The sequence below is a fragment of the Nicotiana tomentosiformis genome, chromosome 12, assembly GCF_000390325.3.
Source record: "Nicotiana tomentosiformis chromosome 12, ASM39032v3, whole genome shotgun sequence".
In the NCBI taxonomy this organism is placed as follows: Eukaryota; Viridiplantae; Streptophyta; class Magnoliopsida; order Solanales; family Solanaceae; genus Nicotiana; species Nicotiana tomentosiformis.
The window spans coordinates 93,855,016-93,880,866 of NC_090823.1; the positions used below are offsets into that span (position 1 = coordinate 93,855,016).

The 25,851-nt window shown below is 36.9% G+C and overlaps 2 protein-coding genes across 2 annotated transcripts; both read right to left on the reverse strand.

The window, feature by feature from the left end:
• Positions 1-631: 631 nt before the first annotated feature.
• LOC138903054 (uncharacterized) lies at positions 632-3,835 on the reverse strand. The gene is made up of 4 exons (XM_070190967.1): positions 3,582-3,835; positions 2,201-2,471; positions 1,752-2,107; positions 632-1,076 (listed from the first exon to the last, which is right to left on the reverse strand). The coding sequence occupies exons 1-4, from the start codon at positions 3,833-3,835 to the stop codon at positions 632-634; spliced, it is 1,326 nt and encodes a 441-aa protein (XP_070047068.1).
• A 15,612-nt stretch (positions 3,836-19,447) lies between these two features.
• On the reverse strand, positions 19,448-25,186 carry LOC104105590 (uncharacterized). Its single transcript, XM_009613940.4, has 2 exons — positions 23,561-25,186; positions 19,448-19,778 (listed from the first exon to the last, which is right to left on the reverse strand). The coding sequence occupies exons 1-2, from the start codon at positions 24,941-24,943 to the stop codon at positions 19,743-19,745; spliced, it is 1,419 nt and encodes a 472-aa protein (XP_009612235.1). The 5' UTR covers positions 24,944-25,186; the 3' UTR covers positions 19,448-19,742.
• Between the last annotated feature and the right edge of the window lie 665 nt (positions 25,187-25,851).

Genomic DNA, 25,851 nt, shown 5'->3' on the forward strand with positions numbered 1-25,851 from the left:
AGCCTCAAACCTTTTCAGTTCCCCTCATAATTCTATGTGTGATATTTAAATTGGTAAGACCTAACCTAGGAGAATTTTTGGGCGGGGATGCTATTGCTACCAATGAGAGAGAGAAGAGAGGAGAATTATGGGAGAGAAGAAAAGGAAAGAACGAGGAAGAAGATACATACCTGTCGCGTTTGGGGTGAGGCAGTGGTGGTGCGAGGGAGAGGAGTTGCGGTGGTTTCAAGTGATATGAGAGGGAGGGTCTGGAAAGAGGAATTTTTGGGATGTTTAGGCTTGTGATATGTTAAAATATAACACTTACCTGTGCGTGCGAGCTTGGACGTGACGCGTCCCAACTGCTTTCTCTGAAATTGTTTTGGACGCGGCGTGGACGCTATGGGCAGACTTCACTGTCTTGTGCAGTTAGTCCGTCAATTTTTCCTGCTGAGGGGGATGCGACGCATCCACCCTATTTTCCCATACCTGGAGCTTTGTTTTTTTTTATACATACATACAAGAATTAATTCCTAAATTTTTTTTTTAAAAAAAAAAAACTAACTATGAAAACAAAAGATAGGGCTTGGGTTGCCTCCCAAGAAGCGCCTGATTTAATGTCGTGGCACGACACAATATGTTATTCACGCCTTCACCAAATCCATCGAGGTCTTGTGACGTGCAATGTCACCACCCCATAGTGTTTTACTCTCTGGCCATTTACCAAGAATGTCGCATTGGAACTTATATCACGCAATTCCACCGCCCTATGAGGTTTCACACTAACCACTTCAAAAGGATCCGACCATCGAGATTTAAGCTTTCCGGGAAAAAGCTTTAGCCTCGAATTAAACAAGAGAACTTCTTGACCTGGCTCAAACTCACGATGTTGGATGTGATTACCATGCCACCTCTTGGTCTTTTCTTTATACAATTTGGCATTTTCATATGCATGCAATTGAAACTCATCAAGCTCGTTGAGTTGTAGAAATCTCTTCTCACAGACCAAGTCCATCTCCATATTTAGCGTTTTAATCGCCCAATAGGCTTTGTGTTCAAGCTCAACGGGCAAGTGGCATGCCTTCCCATAAACCATCCTGTACGAAGAAGTACCTATGGGGGTCTTGTATGCAGTGCGGTATGCCCATAATGCGTCATCCATCTTTCCGACCCAGTCCTTTCTATTCCCACTTACTGTTTTCTCCAAAATCTACTTTACCTCTCTGTTGGAAACTTCTACTTGACCACTTGTTTGGGGATGATAGGCAGTGGAAACCTTATGCTTAATTCCATAATTTTAAAGAACATTATTCAGCAATTTGTTACAAAAGTGAGTTCCCCCGTCGCTTATCAACACTCTTGGAGTCCCAAAACGTGTGAAGATGTGCTTCTTTACAAAGCTTACCACTACCTTTGCATCATTAGTAGGAAGAGCAATGGCCTCCACCCACTGAGAAACATAGTCGACCGCCACCAAGATGTACCTGTGCCCATTAGAATATGGGAATGGTCCCATAAAATCAATCCCCCAAACATAAAAAAGCTCTACTGCCAGAATATTTTGCAAGGGTTCGTGCTTCCTCATGATAGTTCCGGTTCTTTGGCATCTGTCACAATTTTTAACAAAGGCATGTGCATCGTTAAACAATTTTGGCCAATAGAAACCTGATTGTAGCACTTTTTTGGCGGTTCTATCCCCGCCGTGATGACCTCCATATGGCGAAGCATGGCAGTCATGCAGTATAGCATTCATCTCTTCCTCAGGAACACACCTTCGCACCAACTGATCTGCGTACTGCCTATATAAGAATGGCTCATCCCACATGTAGAGCCTCACATCACGTAAGAATCCTCTTCTATTGTCAGGCGTCAATTCTAGTGGCGTCACCCTACTTGCAATAAAATTCACATAATATGCATACCATGGGGCTTCACCTGAGGTGACTGTTAATAACTGCTCATCAGTAAATATTTCTTTGATTGACCCTCCTTCATCTACATGGTTCCGACTTTCTAATCTGGACAAGTGATCAACCACTTGATTTTCTATCCCTTTTCGATCTCGAATCTCTAAGTTAAATTCTTGCAAGAAGAGGACCCAACGAATCAGCCTCGGCTTGGCATCTTTCTTTTCAAACAAGTATCTGATAGCTGAATGATCTGTGTAGACGATGACTTTGGTTCCCACTAGATAGGATCTGAACTTGTCAAACGCCCACACCACTGCAAGCAACTCTTTTTTAGTAACTGTATAATTCATCTGATCTGGATTCATAGATTTGCTCGCATAATAAATGGAGTGAAAGATTTTATCCCTCCTTTGCCCCAAAACAGCTCCGATTTCTATGTCACTTGCATCGCACATCAACTCAAATGGCTGCGCCCAATCTGGGGAAATGATAATTGGTGCAGTCACCAAACTTCCCTTCAGCTCCTCAAATGCTTTCAGACAAGCATCATCAAACTTGAAGGGGACATCTTTCTCAAGAAGCCTGCACAAAGGAGAAGAAATTTTTGAAAAGTTTTTAATGAAATGACGATAAAAACTTGCATGGCCCAAGAAACTGCGAATACCTTTGAAGGATGTCGGTGGGTGCAATTTTTCAATCGCCTCCACCTTCTTTGTCCACCTGCAAACCACTTTCGGACACCTTGTGCCCCAGTACTATACCTTCACGTACCATAAAATGACACTTTTTCCAGTTTAGCACCAAGTTCGTCTCTTCACACCTAGCAAGCACTTTATCAAGGTTCATTAAACAATTATCAAAAGAACATCCATATACAGAAAAATCATCCATGAACACTTCTACAAATCTTTCAACTATGCCAGTAAAAATAGCCATCATACACCTTTGAAAAGTCGCAGGTGCATTACAAAGACCAAAGGGAATTCTCTTGAACGCATACGTGTCATAAGGACACGTAAATGTAGTTTTCTCTTGGTCCTCTGGGGCTATAGCAATCTGATTATACCCCGAATAACCGTCCAGAAAATAGTAGTATTCTTGGCCAGCTAACCTATCAAGCATTTGGTCAATAAAGGGAAGGGAAACGTGGTCTTTTTAGGTGGCATTGTTCAATTTTCTATAATCTATGCAAATTCTCCACCCAGTGACAGTTCTGATAGGAATTAAGTCATTATTTTCATTAACTACTATAGTCATCCCCCTTTCTTCGGCACACATTGAACGGGGCTTACCGATTTGCTATCAGAGATTGGAAATACAATACCTGCATCAAGCCACCTAATCACTTCTTTTCTTACCACCTCTTTCATGATTGGATTTAGTCGGCGTTGTTGCTCTAAACTTGGCTTGTGTCCGTCCTCCACGAGGATTTTATGAATCCAGAAAGCTGGACTAATGCCTTTAATGTCAGATATTGTCCACTTAATTGCTCGCTTGTACTCACGTAGCACTCTCAATAGCTTTTCTTCCTGCAATTTAGACAAGTGAGAAGAAACAATAACAGGTAAAGTGTCAGAACTACACAAATAAGCATATTGAAGGTGAGGGGGTCGGGGTTTAAGCTCCAATTTTGGAGCTTCTTCAATTGACGGCTTTGGAGGAGGCCCACTTGGCCTATTCAGGGGCTCAAACGGGTGTATTCCTTGCATGTAAGCACATGATGCATCTAGGATATGCATCATCTCCACAACCTCATCATCAATAATCAAGTTATCGAACAACATGAGTGCTTTTTCTAAAGAGTCATCTAAATATACACTCGTGTCAAGAAGTTGCTCATCCACCTCCACAACAGGTATCATAGAGAGCTTCTCATAGTGGCGGGGAAGTTGGATTGTTTTGTAGACATTAAAGACTGCTTCCTCATTGTCCACCCTCATAATCATTTTCCCCTCTATCACTTTAATTATTGCATCACCAGTAGCCAAGAAAGGTCGTCCCAATATGATTGGAACTTGTTCATCAGCCTCAAAATCTAGAATAATAAAGTCAGCTGGGAAGATAAATTTCCCAATTTGCAGCATCATATCTTCAATCACTCCTTCAGGGTAGGCTATGGACCTATCAGCTAATTGCAACATCACAGTGGTTGGTCTTGGAGCTCCTAGACCCAATTGCTTAAACAAGGACAATGGCATCAGATTTATTCTTGTCCCCAAATCACAAAGAGCACGACCCACATCAATATTACCGATTCACACCGGGATGGTGAAGCTGCCAGGATCCTTAAGCTTTTGAGAAAGCTTGTTTTGGACCCTTGAAGTACACTCCTTAATAAGTGCAACTGTATCGAACTCAATCAATTTCCTCTTGTGAGCCACTATATCTTTTATGTACATAGCATACTTTGGAATTTCATGAAGTACATCCACCAATGGAATATTTAATTGAACCTGACTCAACATAGAGAGAAATTTGTTGAACATGCGATCGTCATTCTTTTTCTGCAATCTCTGGGGAAAGGTGGTGGTGGCCTTGCAGCCTCCACTGGCTCTGAACTTGCATCATTTTTCTTTGACTCGTGTATTGCCTTAGGGGTCAGCTCCCCCTCAGGTATAGGTTTGTCCTTTCTCTTTTTTGGCACTTTCGCTAGTTCCCTCCCGTTTCTGAGTGTAACTGCATTAACTTGAGGGTTCTTCTCTGTATCACTGGGAAGAGAGCCTGCAGGTATAGTATTTTGATTTGCTGCTAACTGCCCCATTTGTCTCTCAAGATTTTTGAATTTGGTCATGAGTTGTTGATTGTCAAGCAACAACTTTTTTAGCAAGTCATTCGTACTCTCTTCTGTTTGTTGGGGTGGCTTCTGAGGCTGATTGAAATTTCCTTGAGGCCTATACTGATTCTGATTCTGTTGATTTCCGCCCCATGAGAAGTTAGGATGATTCCTCCAATTTGGATTATAAGTGTTCCCATATTGTGCATGCTGATTCACCGGACCTTTGTTTTGTTGCCCCACATAGTATATAGATTCAGGATTCGTGGGGCATATGTTACTCATCTGACTGTCACCACATAGCTCGCAGCAAATAGACATCTGCTGTACATGTTGCATCTGTTGTGTTTGTTGCATTGTCATTCTGTTCATCTGATTTGCCAGCTTTGCAATATCTGCTCTCATGTCTGAGAAGTCATCGAGCTCAATCACCTCGGTTGCCTTCTGTTTAATTGCTCTTCTTGCGTCCCCATCTCCTTGCCAATTATGATCATTAGCAGTGAAGTTATTTAGCAAGAGTTGAATTTCACTGTATGGTCTCGCCATGCAACTATCCCCACAAGCTGAATCAAGATTCATCTTTGATGCCTCGTCTAGCCCATCAACAAAAGTGTGACCCAATACCTCATCAGTCTAACAATGATGCGGGCAGTCTCTGATTAGCTTCTTGTATCTTTCCCAAGCTTGACGAAGTGTCTCGCCATCCCGTTGTTAGAACCCAAGAATTTGGCTCCTCAGCGATTTTGTCTTCTTATTAGAGAAAAACTTGATTAGGAATTTTCTTGCTAAATCATCCCAAGTGTGGATTGAGTTCGCGGGCTCCTTTTGCAACAATTCCTTAGCTTCCCCCAATAGTGAAAAGGGAAATAGTGTCAGCCTGACATAGTCCTTGAAAACGTTCGGATAATTGTAAGTGTCCGTAATTTCCAAAAAGTTCTGAATGTGCCTTTATGGGTCTTCATGAGATAGACCCACATATTGACCTGTGGACTGAATCAGTTGTACCATGTACTGTTTGAGTTCAAAATGCCTCGTGATATCAGGTTTCACGATAGCCTGAGTTATATTAGCAAGATTGGGCCTTGTGGCTTCTATCACCGGACGCTCTTCATTACCTGCCGTCTCTATTGGCTGTGGTTGAACTACGATGTCCAACTCTCTTTCTATTCTTGTTTTATCTTCGACTTCCTTTCTCACTCTATGAAGTGTTCGTTCAATTTCTAGATCAAAAGGAAGGAGGTTGTTTGCACTTCTACTCCTCCGCATTCAAGAGAAGAGCCTCCGTTAACACAAACAAGGCAAACTAAAAATTAAAACTTGAACAAATACGTAATAAAAGCTTAACTGAGTCAGGTAGCTAATTTCTAGATCCCCGGCAACGACACCAAAAACTTGTTGCGGCCAAACACACACTCACGCAAGTATACTTGGTTGTCAAGTAATAGAGTAATGAGTAGAGTATCGTTCCCACGAAGACTTATGATTAACTTTCGACTGATTCAAACTCAAATGACTTATCAATTCAAAAGATTTCTCACAAAATAGATAATTTACTACCTAAAAATAATAAAGTAATGGAATAACTAGAAATCAACCAAAATAATTAAGCAATTTCGGATAACAATCAGTAGAGGAGGATATTCCAGGGTTACGGGTTAGCTAACAATTGTGTTGCATTCTTGGCTTAAAATGACTAATTGATTTATCTAGGTTGTTGATTGACAGGGTTGGTATTACTCATAAGAATATGTCGAGTTCTTACTCACCTATTCAAGCTAACTTAATGCCTATATGTCTATGGAATTAAGATTAACAAGAATGCATTTACACTTCCTCTATTTCAACCGAGCAAGACAATTAGGTATATTTCTATCCTAATTGCGAATCTGTTCCCCGATGCCTGGGTTCAAGAACTTGCTCTATTTAATTCTATATGCAATATAGAATTCTCACTTTCGAGTTCAACTCTAGATTCGTAGATAGTAATTCACTGTTAGCTACTCAGCAAATTAATTAAAAACAGAATTAAATAAACAACCCAATATGATAAAATCAACTTTGTCAAATTAAACTTCAAACATCAACATTCATGTATCACCTATGACCCTAGAATAATAGGGTTCTTAGCCACTCATGTTCATGCAATCATCAAATAATTCACAAGAGTGCATAAAAATCAATAAAAGAAGGAAAAAAATAAGAACTCAAGACGAATTTCGTGGTTTCCAAGCTTTGTCGTGGCTTTTTCCCCCTTCCCCAATATGTTAGATGACCTAAAAGAGGCGTTTTGACTTATATATTGCGTACAAAAGTCGTGGGCCAAAGTTCTCCTATTCCTAATCCAAATCAGCTTCAAGGATTGATGCTGGGGTGGATGCTCGCATCCACCTCGTCCTCCACTTCTCAGCTTCGCATGCTAGGGTGGATGCTTCGTATCCACCCTTTGTTCCTCCATCTCAGCTTTGCCCAGGTGCGGATGCTAAGGCGGATACTATGGGCCGACTTCACTGCTAAGGGTGCACGAAATCTAATTTTTTTCTAGATTGGAGGCGACGCATCCAACCCCTCTTCCTCTAGCTAGAGCACCTTATCTTCATATTTTTGCACTCCAAATACCCTAAATCATCAAACACAACTCAATTAGTCATAAAACCAATAATTAAACCATATCAGATATTTTAAAGATCAAATAACATAAAAAAACAGTTAAAATATGGGTAAAGTAATATCAACGCATCGAAATAGGCCCAACATCACTCCCACTCTCTTTAAAAAAAAAGACCCGCTCCGTAAATAAAAAATAACCGCTCCGCTAAAAGTAGAAAATCAAGAGCCACTGCCGGCTCTATGGTAAAGCAAGTAAGACACTTGCTTTAGGCCCCAAAATTTGGAGGGCTCCATTTTTTAGCAATAATAGATTTATACATTTTTTTTAAACATAGAGTACTTTTAGCAGAAAAGTATATTTTTTCATATAAAGAGAAAGATAATTTTATTAAAATTGTGAATAAATCATCAATTTCAGATAGTTATTATGGGAGCTATGAATATTTATAAATTTTTACACTCTCTTTCTTAGTTTTTCCAAGTCACAATTTTTCTTTCCCTTCTCTCACAAGATTATATACTTTTTCTTATATTTATTTCTTAATTTCTTTCTCCAAGAGTATAAAAGTTAAACAGCTCAGAAGTTTTAGTGATAAAAAATTGAGATGATTAGATTACGAGAATTGAAAAAAATGTTGTCTTAACCTTGAATGTTCCTTAAAATATAATAGTCACTCTGATATTGATGGTTTAGACTTATTTTTTAAATTAAATTTTTTAAATAAAAAAATACAAGTATGTCCCGACTCAATTTAAGATCATGACCGGCACTTAGGAGCAAGTGCCCCCAAATAAGCCTTATCGGTATTTTACAGAAAATCGGACAGAGTTTCTCCTGTTTTTGGACTATCCCAAAAATTTTCCTGTCTCAAATCAACAACCAAACACCCTAATATCAATCCAAACAACAATAACTTTATCAATTAACCCAAACAAATATCTACCATTAATAGTCCACTCACTTACAACTAGAAATACTAATTTATCTCCAACGTTGATAATAAAGAGCGATACCCAACATAAGTCTATAATAACAAAAGAATACTCATGACACTAAAACAATGACAATGGAGCGACTCTAAGAGTTTAAAGAAAAGACCATAACAATAAATAAAATCTACGCCCACGCAAACAAGTGCGAGGCTCACCAAGAATTATCAACTTGTGCGCTCTAATTAACGAAATTCTCACCCGCGTCAACTGCTGTCTCTGTAAAAAAATTAGTGGGGAATGATTCGCTAGCTCAGTGAGTAATAACACTTAACCACAACAGTTTTTATTGGGGACAAGTCAGAAAATATTCTTGTATAATAATCACAAAATAAAATGCCCTTTTAAAAACGGTAATAATAATCAGTCTCATCATATATTTCCTGTAACAAAATCAATTTAACAATTCAGTAATAAGCTCGGTAAATACTGTGTCATAGCAAACCTTTATATTTGGGAGGTTTTCAGAAAACGATCATGTAATCTGTATCACTGTGTGGACCCCTTCGTAAGAGGCTACTCTAGGAAAAACTGTAACTGTATGCTAGTTCTACCTTCCCACTAGTGAGGGCTCTAACTATACTCGGTAATCAGTAAATACAAGGTGCACCGGGTCTAACAAACCCGCCGTTAGATACGGGATCCTTCAAAGTCTCCTCACATTCATACTTTTCTTTGTACACAGTAAATCTTCACATGAAAGCATTTTCAAAAAGTATAGGGCATTTCAATTTTTATCGAATCATGTAATCCAATTTCGGTAACGGTAATCATATCTCTAGTAATAGTAAAACATGTCTAGTAATAATGAGAATATTTTAAATAACTGTAAACATCTCAAGTAAACTATTCAGTACCATACCAAGTAAGAGACTTGTCCCACATGCAATTTTAAATATTCGGTAACATATTTTATTTTCAAAATAATGTATAAACCATGCAGGTTATGAAAACACAAATTGCGGTAAGATTAATACTCACAATACTCGTACTGAAATACCAAACATGTATCCTCGAGCAATATGTGCGCCTTCCTTCAATCAATCTATAATCACATCATATCGTTCTCGAATTAACTTTCTTATTTAGGCTAATTTGTAACTAATTTAGAATACCCAACTCTCAAAGTTTCATGTTTGAATATCAATTTGTCAAGTTGGATTTGTCCAGATCACGTGAAAATAGTTTTATACCATTTTTTTCATTCTTAGATACCATGTGTCCTATGAATACCATCGAGTCCAGCTAATTGAAGAACTTGGAAAAAAGGGTAGCTTTTCCTGCAGTGTCTTTGACATATTTTTCAAGTAATTCTTGTGCTCTTCTCGGGTACGAGAATATAACAGAAAATAGTAAGTAAAAACTATGAATTTTCTTTTTTCAAAAATAACTTTGAACACCATATTCATTATATACATCAATGGAATTGGAGCATTGGCCAATCTAAATGACATCACATGTAACTCATAATGTTTGTACCGAGTACTAGAGGCAAGATCGAAATATCTTTTTTTCTTATTCTAAGCTGATGATAACCAGACTAAAGATCAATGGCTCCTTGTAACTGATCAAATAAGTTATCTATACAAGACAAAGGATATTTGTTGTGTATTGTTATCTTATTTAATTATCTGTAGTTGGCCCACATTCTTAAAGACTCATCCCTTCTTCTTTTTTTCCAAATAATATTGGTGTACCCTATGATGCAACACTCGGTATGATAAAACGTGTATCCAGTAGGTTTTTTAATTATTCAATTAGATCTCTCAACTCTGTTGGTGCCATATAATATAGTTTGCGTGTCAGGTGTCAGCTCAATACCGAAGTCTATTTCTCATATTGGAGGTAGTCCTAGTAAATCCTTAGTGTAACGATCCGACCGATCGTTTTGAGTATTACAATCCTATTTTTCTATTTACTGCTCAAATTGGGCTTTACAGTTGTTGTGTGACTTGCCGAGGCAATTGGTTCGGATCCGGTGAGGTTTTGGAATGAATTGGAACACTTAGTTCCAAGGTTTAAAGTTTAAGTTAAAATAGTGACCGGATGTCGACTTATATGTAAAGGACCTCGGAATTTAATTCTGATGATTCCAATAGCTCCGTATGGTAATTTTGGACTTAGGAGCGTGTCCGAAAAATTATTTGGAGGTTCGTAGTGGAATTAGGCTTGAAATGCCGAAAGTTGAATTTTTGGAAAGTTTGACCGGGGTTTGACTTTTTGATATCGAGGTCGGAATCCGATTCTGGAAATTGAAATAACTTCGTTATGTCATTTATGACTTGTGTGCAAAATTTAAAGTCATTCCGGATTGATTTGATGTATTTCGGCACAAGATATAGAATTTGAAAGTTCAAAGTTCATTAGGCTTGAATTGAGGTGCGATTCATAGTTTTAGCATTGTTTGATGTGATTCGAGGCTTCGACGAAGTTCGTATGATGTTTTAGGACTTGTTGGTATAATTTGTTGAGGTCCCGAGGGGGCTCGGGTGAATTTTGGACCATTTCTAGGCCATTTTAGTTACTAGTTTCTGCCTACAGAGGTGTGCATCGCGATCGTAACATTGGGTCGCATTCGCGAAGAGAAAAGAGCAGTTTGGAACCTTGTGAATCGCGATCGCGGAAGCTCTTTCGCGATCGCATAGAACAAAATCTCTGTTGCACTGACCCGACTTTGGAAGCTTATATCTCGTAATATATAAGGAATTTGGAGATGATCCAAAAATGAAAGTTGTAGCCCTTGATGTCTAGTTTTCTGAAATGTAACCATTTATCATTTGGAGTTATGTATAAAATGTTATGGTAGATAAACTATAGGCTGTCTGGAAAAAATTTGGAAATCTCTATTGCATAGGGCTGATTTTGGAAGCTTATATCTAACAATATATTAGGAATTGGGAGATAAGAAACAAATGACAGTTATAGCCCTTGGTATCTAGTTTTTAGAAAGTTAAACCAATTACAATTTGGAGTTTTGTACAAAACGTTATGACCATTATACTAGAGGTTGTCTAGAAGAATTGGGGAGTTTGTTCTTCGCGATCGCGAAGCATTTTCCGCGATCGCGAAGAGCAATTTTGGGGCTGAAAATTTTTGTGCTTCGCGATCGCGAAGAGTAAATGCCTGAACAAAAGATATATTTCGAGGTTTCGGCTATTTTAATACATTTGGAGCTATGGAGCTCGGATTGAAGCGATTCTTTAGGCGATTTTCACCATATGGATTGGGGTAAGTGATTCTAACTCGGTTTTGGTTAAATTACACGAATCTATTATTGTTTTTATCAACAAATTAGTGTTTTGGGTTGAAAATAGTAGAAAAATTTGTAGACTTTAATTGGGGATTTGAAGGCCGAGTTGTGGCCGGATTTTAGTAATTTTGGTATGGTTGGACTCGTGGTTGAATGGGGGTTCGGATTTTGTGAGTTTTATCGGATTTCGAAATGTGGCCCCCACAGGTGATTTTTGGGGCGTAATTTCGGATTTTTGAAAAATATTAATATTTTGATATGGGATTAATTCCTATATTTTTTATGAGCTGAATCAAATTAATTGTGACTAGATTCGAGCCGTTTGGAAGTTGATACGCGTAGAATGGAATTTCTGGAACATTAGATTTGGCTTGTTCAAGGTAAGTAACTCTTCTAATCTTGGAGCTGAAGGTATGAACCCTGAATATATGTATTATGTGAATTGTTAGGAGGTGACGCACATGGTAGATGATGGGTGTGTGGGCGTGCACTATAGAAATTATGACATAATTGTTTCTGTGAAATTTTGTAGTTAAATAATCTTGGCATTTTCCATGCGGTTTTATGTGTTAAAGAAATTGAGCTGAAAAGCATATTAAAAATCATGTTAAGGCTATGTGCCAGTATTATTGGGACCTACAGAGGTCATATTATTGTGAATTATTATTTTAAATTGAAAATTAATACTCAGTCATATTCATTTCATTGTATATCATATCTCAGTCTCTGTTGTTATTTATTGATATATCATATCATCATTTTGGGCTATTCTCATGACATTGTGAGACCATGAGAGAGAGACTGGAGAGATTGATGATTGAGGGAGGCCGAGGGCATGATTGTGAAGATATTTTTTTTGGGATCGGGCTGCACGCCGCAGCAGGCCATGTTGGCTTTATATATATTATACTATTGCACGTGAGTTGGCCGTGCAGTACGTGAGTTGGCCGTGCGGATCCATATATTATACTATTGCACGTGAGTTAGCCGTGCAACACGTGAGTTGGCCGTGAGGATCCATATATTATATTATTGCACGTGAGTTGGTCGTGCAGCACGTGAGTTGTGCGTGCAACACGTGAGTTGTCCGTGCTTATAGCGCTTGGGATATAGGAGCCCCTCATGAGTCTATACGCACCCCCAGTGAGCGCAGTCAACTATAAACATGGATCGGGCTGCACGCCGCAGCAGGTATTGTATAATGCTGAGTGATTGAGTGTGCTGAGCATAGTGAGAGAGAATGAGAGAGAGTGAGATTGACTACTCTAAGAGTGTGAGTACATGAGTGCAATCTCTGAGATACATTGTATTGACATGCACACATGACATATATGCATAGAGATGTGTTTTCCTCATGTTGTATGGTATCACATTATTCATGATTTCTCACACATGTTGACAGATGGAAATAGTGATGTATTTGTTTTACACGAGTTATCTGGAAAGAAAATGAAACATATCATTTATTATTGAAAGGATTTTGGGAAAATTATTGCTTTCAAACTTATTCACATTTTTAGAAATTTTGGTAAACGATTTGGGTTTTTCACTAACGTACTTGAAAGGAAGAACTATTATTGTTGAAATCATGATTTGGCTGAGCATTTTATTTCTGAGTTACTTCTGGTATTATTTGCTTTATGTTGTTATGGACTATTGTGCACTAGTGGTTTTGGACCCGACTTTGGTAGAAGCTCGTCACTGCTTTCAACCTAAGGCTAGGTTTGTTACTTACTCAGTACATGGGGTCGGTTGTACTAATACTACACTTCTGCACATTGCGTGCAGATATTGGCTGTCGTTGTTGCTGTGTTCGATGGTTGCCGGATTTGAAGATGTACCTGCGTTCCTGTTGTAGCTGCCTCTTATTCAGGGTAGCCTTAGATTTATAAAAACTCTGTTTATGTATTATTCAAACAGACTATGTATTTATTTTATTTTCGCTTTGTATACTCTATTCTTAGAAGCTTATGATTTGTACTGCCAGTTCTTGGGGAATGTATAAGGTTAAAATAATTATTTACTTAAATTTCTTTAATAATTATTATTGGAATTGGATAATTGAAAGTTGGCTTACCTAGCGGGTTGGGTTAGGTGCCATCACGACTAGTTGGATTTTGGGTTGTGACACTTTGGAATAATTAGAGAATCTCTCATTATGATACCTTTTTTTTCTCAAACTAAATGTTTCTTCTCTTGTTCCCCTTACTGTATCTTTGAGATCCAAACAAACTTTCTTCTATAACCGTTAAGTCTTCAAAATATATAATTTGCTCGTCTCTAAAACCTATAATCCCCTTTTTTGGACAAAACTAGATTTTAAAGTTCACCAAACCTAATAGTCTTTGCATAGTAATCGAGGGTAGCATGGTAAGAAGATAATTAATCCATATCTATCTGTACGTTAGGGTCAACCATATCAAGTACAACTTGGTTAGCTAGGGTTTCCTTCTCTTAACTTGAATCTTAAAAGTTTTAAACACATGTCTAACTACTATAAATTTTTCACAGATGTGGCAACCTGAAAAGGATCGCTTAATATCTCAAACATTCTTGATTTTTAAATCTTCGACTCATACTAAAATCCATACTGAAAGATATTCTAATTTCGATCTTCTTATGTGAGTTCTTGCACGCCTATCATGTCCATATTTTCAATCTTTCTGGTAAATGCAACTGCTACAGAATAAGTTTAAGTCATCATATATGCAGTTACTATCTTGTTTAAGCAATTAACCAACCTTTCAACAAGCCTCTAAACTTAAGATGTTGCTTGCGTATCCAGCTGAGAATGTTTGTTGTTCTTTGTAAGTATACCCAACGTCTAAATCAATTTCTTAAATGATCTAACATGCAAGTTCACGTCACAAACTATCAAGAAGGAAGTGATTCATAAACACTTTAGTGAAATTATTCCCAAATTAGTTGTATTGCTCTTGTTGGCATCTCTAAGAGTACCGTAGCATTTCATGTATTCGCCATGTTCTCTAGTCTAAAAGTTGCATGTTCCATAAACCTCTTCATGAAATATCCTATAGCTCATAATGTGGTAAGTATTTTACTAAAACCTTTAAGGATTCTTTGAACTATCAGAAATAGTAAACTTAGTTGTTTCAACTTTAAGAATTTTATTAAGAATATTTTGTTGTTCCCCATAATCTTCAAGGTGCATGAGGACTTTAGAGCCCCTATTTTGTTGCTCATTCTTCTCATGTTTATCTATTATATCCATAAAGATCTCATTTTTTTTCTTTTTTCATGGAGGTAAGTACCTTTTTGTGATAGCACTCCTTTATCAATGTAGTAGTGGATTAGTATAAATTTCCGAAATGGACTCTATTACGCATCTTACCGGAAAGCACCTCATATGGCACAATGAACCTTTCACTGGTCTTGTATACTACTTATGTAGAATTTCTTTGCTTGGAGATGGCTGCATGTCCATTGGCGAAATTTGACGTCTTTGAAGTTTAAACCTATAGCCAAATTATATTATAGGGTAACAGGTCTGAGCCATACACGAATAGGATAAGTAATGACAGATTCAGTTATTTGACCCTAATCGACACACACGTACGGAGGAATAAAAATGAAAGACAAGACACATCCTATCACGCCCTCGCAAAATTACGATTATGGGAATGGCCGACTACATAACCATAATTGAGATTCTACTTCCGACATGTGTTCCATTTGTCACAAGAATAACCTGTCTCTAATACCAACTTTATCACGACTCAATTTAGGATCATGATTGGTACTTAGGAGCAAGTGCCCCCAAGTAAGCCGCATCGGTATTTTACAGAAAATCGGACAGAGTTTTTCCTGTTTTTGGACTATCCCAAAAAATTTTCTGTCTCAAATCAATAACCAAACACTCTAATATCAATCCAAATAACAATAACTTTATCAATTATTCCAAACAAATATTTACCATTAATAATCCACCCACTTATAACTAGAAATACTAATTTATTTCCAACATTGATAATAAAGAGCGATAACCAATATAAGTCTATAATAACAAACGAATACTCATGACACTAAAAGAATGACTATGGAGTGACTCTAAAAGTTTAAAGAAAAGACTATAATAATAAATAAAATATTCGCCCACGCAAACAAGTGTGAGGCTCACCAAGAACTATCAACCTGTGCGCTCTAATTAACGAAATCCTCGCCCGCGTCAACTGCTGTCTCTGTAAAAAAAATAGTGGGGAATGAGTCGCTAGCTCAGTGAGTAATAACACTTAACCACAACCGTTTTTATTGGGGACAAGTCAGAAAATGTGCTTGTATAATAATCACAAAATAAAATACCCTTTTTAAAACGGTAATAATAATCAGTCTCGTCATGTGTTTCCTGTAACAAAATCAATTTAACAATTCAGTAATAAGCTCGGTAAATACTGTGTCATAGCAAACCTTTATATTTGGGAGGTTTTCAGAAAAGGATCATGTAATCTGTATCACTGTGTGGACCCCTTCGTAAGAGGAGTCAAATATAATTGTAGGTCCCTACTCGAGGAAAAACTATAATTGTATGCTAGTTCTACCTTTCCACTAGCGAGGGCTCTAACTGTACTCGATAATCAGTAAATACAAGGTGCATCAGGTCTAACGAACCCGCTGTTAGATACGGGATCCTTCAAAGTCTCCTCCCATTCATACTTTTCTTTGTAAACAGTAAATCTTCACATGGAAGCATTTTCAAAAAGTATAGGGCATTTCAATTTTTATCAAATCATGTAATCCAATTTCAGTAACGGTAATCATATCTCTAATAATAGTAAAATATGTCTAGTAACAGTGAGAACATTTTAAATAACTGTAAACATTTCAAGTAAACTATTCAGTACCATATCAAGTAATAGACTTGTCCCACGTGCAATTTCAAATATTCTGTAATACATTTTATTTTCAAAATAATGTATAAACTATATAGGTTATGAAAACACAAATTGCGGAAAGATTACTACTCACAGTACTCGTACTGAAATACCAAACACGTCTCCTCGAGCAATATGTGCGCCTTCCTTCAATCAATCTATAATCACATCATATCGTTCTCGAATTAACTATCTTGTTTAGGCTAATTTGTAACTAATTTAGCATACCCAACTCTCGAAGTTTCATGTTTGAATATCAATTTGTCAAGTTGGATTTGTCCAGATCACGTGAAAATAATTTTATACCTTAATCGCATACAATTGATGAAAGATTTCGCCTTGCTTTTAATTAGTTGCCGCCCAACGTTGCTAATAGAGAACTTTAGAACTCCTCTCCACAATCCCTCATTATTTTTGTTTTAGTTGTAGGCAAAGTTTCAATCCCTTCTTTTGATTGACTCTCGTAATCTATTTCCTGGTGGGTCTCGGCCCACTTAACTTTTTTTTCTTTTTTTTGAGTCAATTACTTAACTACCCTTATTTAAATGTGAGGTATTACAAAGTAGAAATAATACTCTAATTGACACATTCAATCAAATAAAAGACTTGATTCTTTTTCAAATGAATTTATTTTTTATAAAATAATATTAACAGTTCATGTAACAGTTGCCTCAATAGAAATAAGTTTTTTAAAATAAAAATTAATAAAATTTTATGTAGGATCAATAATTCTCACGAAAGATTAAATGAATTGACTATATTGTCATTCGAAAAAGAATTATTAGAAGAAATTGATAACAAAAAAATTATTCACAACTTTATATCCCTAAAGGCTAGAGCAATAGTTTTTTTTTTGGGGAAAAAATATGTTTTACTTTTTTAATTTAAGGCCTCCAAATAAATTTTGGCTTTAGGCCACTAAAATACTTGAGCCGCCCCTCTCAAGAACCATTTTTTTCTAAAATCTTCCAAACAAGTGTCTAATAGGTATATGATGTTCAGGTGCTCAATTGAATAACCTTTAATTTGAGTGTCCAACTAAAATATATTGGCAAGTTTAAGGGGTTATCGGTGTACTCCGCCTTCTTGAAATTAGGCATTAACGCATTTCCTATAATTATGTCTTTTTTTTTTGTCAATGTTTAATTTCGATATATCACATGACCGTTGACCTGACGACCCTTCCTTTGATTAAGATGATTCTTTTCTTATTAATTACTACCTAAAGTTGATCTTTTAAGAGAAAATAAAATGGATAATCAAATACAACGTACAAAGAGGGAAAACAATTCAATTTGAGCATCGGAATGAACTCTGGAGCTTTATCCTTATATATATATATATATATATATATATATATATATATATATATATATATATATATATATATTTTTTTTTATTTTTTTTTGGCCAAAAGTTTTGCACCCAAGTTTGTTTTCCAACACACAACAAATATCTCGAGTGGGGAGCAATTTTCCAGCCTTACGTGGCGTCGGGGTCCCTATAAGTGGTGGAGCAAGAATTTTTACTAAGGATATCAAAATATACAAAAAAATATAATTACATGAAGAAACTAAAGGGAATCAACATATAATACGAGGTCCTCTCTCGTTGTTGTTCCCGGACTATCCATCTCTTCCTTCCCCTTCGCCTGACCCGGTGAGACTAGATTTCTAGAACGAAATGAAAGTGATAGGAAAAGAAGTCTGCTGACTCGTAAAATAATTACACAATGTAAATTTATGGGGAATGGGTGCCAATTGACACTCTTGCTTAAAGGTGGCTCTTCCGCGGGAACCAATATAAGTATTGTACACCAGGACAGGTGGGAATCCCACGCCCTGGAGTGATGGATTGAGTGCTTCTTTAGCCCGAGGGGCACAAATGTCATTAACAATGTTTTCGACACATTCTCGTCAAATTTTCTCGACGTAACTCTTTTTTCTTTTTTTAATTCTACAACTGTTTTAGTTTCTTCAGATATATATAAACATACATCACATCAATTGGTTATTCCCTAAATTATTAAAGTTAACTGATACACGGAAAATACTCATATTTATTGATCATACCTACAGATTTGGTTTTTTCAATGACACACTAATCATTTTTGACAAAGATATTTGAGGCTCCATCACAGAATGATTGCTGGAACGTATGTAGGGTTATCCTAAGGATTATGAAATAGAAGTAGAAAACAAGAGAAGAGCTAAAGTTAGATTTGGACATGACAGAAAGAGCATATAATTTTTGTGATGTAAACAACTGACTAAATGTGACACAGTTTCGGACTATTAATCAACTAGGCATCAATTCCAAACTAATTGATGCTGACTAAGATCCGTTGCATCTGTTACTTTCAATTTTCTCTTCAGTTTATGTAAACTTGTCACATATTGAAGCTTAGGGACAATATTGAAGGGCAACATAAACTTCCCTTTAAAACCATAGTCTTCCACTGTTTAGGGTCACAACAGTTGGAAATCGAGAAAAGAAAATTAATCTAATTACATCTTCAGAGGCTCTAAAATAGTCACAGCAAGATAGTATAACAATTCAGCTCACTAGTGATATTGTCCACTTTGCCAACATGCCACCAGAGATATAAGGTTTGTTTATTTATATACCTCGCATCTCTCCCATGTTTTATCGATGTGGGATAGTTGTCACACACACCCCTCAGGAATTCAAGGTCATCGCTGAGGTCTGCCCCATCATTCGTTCAAGATTGGGCGCAAAGTAGCCATGATATGTAATAGCCTATCCCACTAATAATATTGTTTGCTTTATGCATAGGCTCGCACGACTTTAAAACGCATTATTAGAGTCTAAGGCTTGTTTACTGTCCGTATTTTATTGATATGGGATTTGACTAGGGTGCAAGAACTTTTTTTGGCAACTAAAATCAGTCACAAATAGCGAAAAGTAGTCCTTTCTCTAAAACTTGTACAAACTCGAAAAGTCGCCACAAAAAAAGTTAGTTTTCATTGTGACATTAGTTGCCACAAAATAATGAATAAAGTCGCAACAAGAAGTAACCCAGAAAAAATGTTCAAAAGAGGTTGCCACTAATACGCCGACATTGGCAAGAACATAAAATGCATAGTCCATGATTCTAGATTTGACATCATTTTCATTAACAATTTAATATGAAGCCGCAAGAGGAAGGGGGAGGGAAAATACTAAATCTTACATACAAGAAAGAGGACTAGGAGAAACAACTGCTGGCAAATTTACATGTAAAGTTGTTTGTATTCCCAGTAAGAATGAAGTTGATTTGCCGAAAGCAATGAATAAGAAGCCGCTTCTATAAACAAACTTGACTTGATTCACTGAGAGCACAGCTAACTCTGACTTGTGCTTTGGCTTGAAAAATCAACCTTAACATATGAAAGCAAAAGTTTGAGTAAAGCAGAAGGGAAATATTCAAAAATAAAAGCGAAGAGGAATAACAGCCATGCTCAGCTTATCCGGTATGATCACAAAGTTATTGAGATTAAGCTAACACAATAACCATTCTCTGAGTTGGCAGGTAATAAAACATCTCATGATGCTTTAATGTAGGCTACCGTTTCATACACGAAGGCACTAGCAAGTTGTCACATTGTATGTGATGAAGTAATGTTAAATTTTCACTAGTTTTCTAACAGCTATGCCACCAAAATGCAAGGGTAGAAAAAAAAGAGAAAAGTTAACAAAATTATGTATATGTAATTGGTACATCATAGTCAAAACTTGAGAAAACATATGAAGTTCCAATTACATATACTATAGACTTGAGATTAGATCTCACTTGCCTGACTGTCTCAATACCATCCCAGGATTTTTGACAACTAAGCAAATGTTGTGAACAAGTATATGAAGCACAATGCTCACATTTCAGAGTATTAGTGTCAATTGTGTTCTGTCGAAAATTCTAGGGAATAAGTACCAATGTATAGGCCTTAAATTAGAGGATAAACCTGCTGCATCCTTTCTTTCCACGGGACATGCTAATCCCGATCAACAATATGAGATATAACTTATAAGGGATAAGGAAAATAATAGAGGTCATAATAATACACATCACTTCTTTTTCTTATCTCTATCATAAATATACTTTATTTGGTGGTGGACGGAGTTACTAGGTACATATTGCTAGTGGGAGGTGGCAGGTATTCCGTGGAATTAATCGAGATGCGCCTTTATTTGGACAAAAGGAGAATATTGCAGTTCTGTATCATCTTTCCCCGTATGATACTCCAGGCCCGGTCATTAATTTTAACTAAAAGAAGCCACTTGGTGTTGACTCTGTAATGAGGGTCAAAACATAACCTATAACCAAGCAGATATCAACCCAACACGACCTGTCTCTAAATATAATCAGAGAAAGAACAATAGGAATAATAATGTCAAAGAGCCCCAAACATGGCAAATTAGGGGGCCCGAGATGGGGGATACAAGCTCCTAATTTCGAAATTAAACGTTTACACTTCAAAATACTATAAGTTCATAGAGATAGCCCTCGAGAAAATCTAGTAGTTGCCTTTTATTTTCCGCTAAACTTCCACATTAACCCCTTCCCTACATAAGTTGGCCCCCGATTCTCAGACTCCAAGTGTTGTCACTCACTGTAACTGAACGCCATTTTGCACTCAGCCACAATCTAGAACTTTTGGATCACACTGTTCAGCTGATTCAACCCAATTACTCATACAATTAATTATCTCCATATGCATATGAAGACTTCTTTTATTAAAGCATCCAATGCCGGACCAATGGAACCTTTGAACTCCTTAGACTCTGAAGATATGGAAAATTTAGTCTTTTTTTTTTAATCGTCCATTCATATGAGAAAAAAAAAAGTAAGGCCCATCAAAAGGAACCCCAGAAGGGCCAAGAAGCTGAGTACATTACTGTCGAAAGTTAAAGATTGTGCCAGTACCAACATCAAATCCTAAAGTGTATTTCATCTCTCTCTTATGGACTAGGGAGCCCATTCTCTATTGCGACCTCTTTATGAGGTACACTGACATAAGGAACTAAAAAGCTATGAACTCAGTAATTATTAGCTCCTGTTTGGCCATAGATTTTGGCTTCATTTTTCCAAAAAAAATTTGAAAACATTGTTTGTTTATGAAATATAATCATGTTTTGGGAAAAAAATTTCAAAAATTTTCAAGTTCCAAAAAACCGGTTTAGGACAGTTTTTGGGTGAAAATTTTTCTTCCACTCACAACACTTCAACTTTTCTTCAAATAAAATGCATGTTCAAACACAACTTCAACTTTCAAAAATTATTTTTCAACACAACTTCAAAAACTCTTTTTTCAAGTTTCAATCAAATCTATGTCCAAACGCTTGCTAAATGTCAGTGCTACAGAAATCGTATGATCATCACATCTTGACAGCAATGGCAGGCGACTTTAAACAGAGAGGTGCTATGTGCTGCATGCGGAATTAAGCAGGGCCAGGCAAGCAGTTGCTAAGGTACCCTGGCGGAGCTACAGATGAATCGGTATTTGAGAACAAAAAGAGCTCTACCTCATTGACGTTGCAAAATTCTTGAAAATGTTCCTTCACCCAACGTAATTGTGGAGTAAATAAAGATATAAGGATACATCTAGTAATCAGGGTTGGTGAAATTTGGGGACCTCTACCAAAGCTTGAGGCTTAGAATTAATTGATAGATAAGGCTTATCCCAATTCCCATCTCTATGCGGATAATTGTTTTGAAAAGGTTTTTCTATGTGGATAATTTATCACTCGTCTATGACAAAAATGGTGCTGTTCCACCAAATGGCAGTGCAAACAGCATTACACATGGTTGACCTTCATATCAACAGAAGAAACTTGGGTTTCTAAAAGGCAAAATTTTTGTTAATATAGCAAATGTTTCATGTTTTCTAGGATTATCTGAACATGCCAAAATGGTTGACAAACCCAAGGGCAAAGCCGCGGGAGAGAAGGGGCAGTCAGAAAGAATAGTTCCTGAGGTTCTATTCGAAGGAAATTCACTTCAGTAAATCTCCAAATTTCTAACATCAAAATACTTAGTGTTTGTTAAATTAGACCAATTGGAATAATTTATTGCTTAAGTCCATGTTTTAGCCAACACAACAACACTTCAAAGCTGAGCAGGGAACAGAATTAAACCTCAGTAAATCTTTGACCTGCTTGTATTCATGCACCATTACTCATTAGGCCTGCTTATGGTAGATTTTTTTGTTCTGAAACAACTTACAAGCTTTACTAAGAGGTCACTAACAACCTTAAACAGCCTTTTATTAGGAGACAGAACGACTGTCCCAAGACCCCCCCCCCCCCCCCCAAAAGAAAATCCGGTAACACCCGTTAGCAATAAGGAATAGCAATCAAAAAGATCATACTTACCAAGAAAAGAAAGTAGGACAACAAGCAATTTAAGTTCAACTTCAACTTGTGATCTTTCAACAAGCAATCAGGCTTCAGATTTTAGCATCAATATAGTAGCATGTTTACTTTTGCCTTAGATGTGAATCTTGTGTCCACAATTTAGTATGTGACACATATGTTCCAACTACTAAATCAATTGCAAATTTTACACTCCAGTAATCTTGCAAAAAATAGAACATCTCTCTTCAAACACTCACCCCAAATTGATTACTCCTAACACAATTTTGGAGTAGGCAGAACAACACGAACAGGGACAATAGATTCTTCAACAGTAGTGCTTCATTATCAGGCAGAGACATCATACCTTAATTTAAACTAGTTAGACAATTTAATCCTCTTAAATCATGCTACATTATGGGTCTCAATATAAGCCTTTCTATCAACTACATATCCTGGCAAAAATCCTATGACGAAACTAAACACGAATTTACATGTCATATTATGCAGCCTAATGAAATTTTGGAAGAGCAGTATGCAGTAGTCATCCTCCTCCATATTCTTAATTAGTATTAGTGCAAAGCTCCTTATAAACGGAAGGAAACAACAATACATTTTATTTCTAGCTTCCTACTTCCTACTTTTCTTTCTATTTTGTTCTTGGCATTCATTCTCACAGCTTAACAGAGGATCACTAGAAACACATTCACTAATAATAAAAGGAACACAAACACATTTAAGTGACGACTTATCAAAAAAAAAACATCATGTAGTATGAACTTAACCAAGGAAGGCCAGCATAATTAGCTACCTGAGTTTCAGTTTCAGCAACACTACCATTTGAAGACTCCCCCTTTTTAACCCACACATTTTTCAACATTTTTGGCGGTTCATACCTTCTGGAAGTACTCCCATATCTCCACTTGTCACCACTATACACCCCGACACTCGGCCTCCTGTGACCACCATACCTCCTCCTATCACTCAATGACAAATTCCCAACATCTTTCTCAATCTTATCTATCAAGGATACATCTCTCCTCTTATCACCATATCCATGAAATGCACCACCTCTCACTCTCACCTTCTCGTTACTTCTTTCTTTCACATCAACTAAAATGTCTTCCTCATCCTTCTCATGTTCCTTGTTTTCACCTACCACCTCCACCATACAAACAGTAGCCCCTTCTTTCAATTCCTTATACTCACCATTCCACTTATATTTTCCCTTAGATAATTCTCTTCCACCGTTTTTCACATTATCCACTGTCATGATTTCTTCCTTGACCAAACTAATTCTTGAAACTTTAGCCATATCTCCTTTTCCATCTCTTTCTTCCCTTTTTCTAAAATAGCCCTTTTTCTTTTCATGATCCTTATCTACCTTGTTTTGTCCTACCTCCACCACCATGCAAATAGTAGCCTCTTCTTTGATCTCCTTACCTATTCCATTATACTGATATTTACCCTTAGATAATTCTCTTCCACCATTTTCCACACTATCCACTGTCATGATTGCTTCCTTGGCCACATTAATAGTTGAAACTTTAGCCACATTTCCTGTTATATCTCTATCAATCCCAGGTTTCCTTTTACCAGAATAGCCTTTTTTCTTCTCATGTTCCTTATCTACCTTGTTTTTTCCTACGTCCTCCGCCACGCAAACAGTAGCCACTTCTTTGACCTCCTTATATTTTCCATTCTGCTGATATTTACCCTTAGATAATTCTTTTCCACCATTTTCGACACTCTCTACTATACTGATTTCTTCCTTGGCCACATCAGAAGTTGAAACTTTAGCCATATTATTTGTTTCATCTCTTCCAACCCTAGGTTTGCCATTTCGAAAATAGCCCTTTTTCTTCTTAAATTTTTTCCTTGATCCTCCATCAACACTTTCTTCAACCACAGGAGCAGTGATTTTGACCTCCTTTGACTTAGGTTCTTTAGCAATCAAACCAACCTCACGCCAACCTTTTCCACTGTGATTTTCACGATTTTGCAGATTTTTATGTTTTTGATGATTTTGAGGAACTGGGTTTAGTGGGTTTTTCTTTTCTTCTTTTTCTTTTTCTTTTTTTTCCTTTTCTTGTTGTTTTCTCTGTTTCTCCTTGAGCCATCGTTCTTGGAGTTGGGCTATGGAGACGTAATTGGAGGGGAGTGAAGGGCAATTTTCAGAATTAGCCTCAGACATTGATGTTTATCAAATGGAGAAAAGCTTTTGGAAAAACTACTAAGATTGGTGCTGAAGCATGATCTGGTTGAATTGGAAAAATGGTGAGTGTTAATTGGAAAGATGGTGTACTATTTCGCTTTATTGATGTACGGAGTTATTGGTTTTGAAGTGTATCGGCATTAGCATTAGGCACAGTAGTAGTGTGTCTGCGATTGGGCTGGCGCCTACCTTTTTCCCCAATAAAGAAGATTAGATGAGCGACGTGACATTTCTTTAACACGATACTTATTAGTATATTTTTGTCTTTTTTTGCCTTTTCTTTTCATTTTTTCATTTATTTTATTTTTAAAAATTTAAAATCTAAAAGTATATATGTAAATTTGTTTACCTTCAAAATCGAATAATAATTGAATTTATAAGTGATTTTAAGAATACGTGAATTTATTTGACACAAATCAGTAAATAAAGACAAATTAAATAAATAAGAATGAAGTAAGTTCAAACCACACGAGGAAGACAATTTAAGCCTTCGTGAAATATTTTTCCTCGGTCCAGGCTCGTAACAACAAGCACTAACGAACGAAAGTAAAAGAACTAATAACAGAGAAAATAATAATATATTGCATTGGAATGTATGTTACAATGTACTTTATAAATTATCAGACCCCCTTTATATAGTATAGGAGTCTTACTTTAGGTACAATTTTATAAAGGGTAAATAATCTTTTGACTTACTGATTGCCGGTTCTTTATCGGTACGTGCCGAGATTCTCGCCGTAATATCCGGCCGGTCACGGATATTTCGGTCTTCCGTTGGCTATGTTGATGATGTTTCTTCAAAGTCGTTTGGGGCTAGGACCGATTCCGGGATTGTGGCCTCGATATTCTCGAAGGCAGGCGTCCTGTCTCCAGGTTCTAGCCCGATG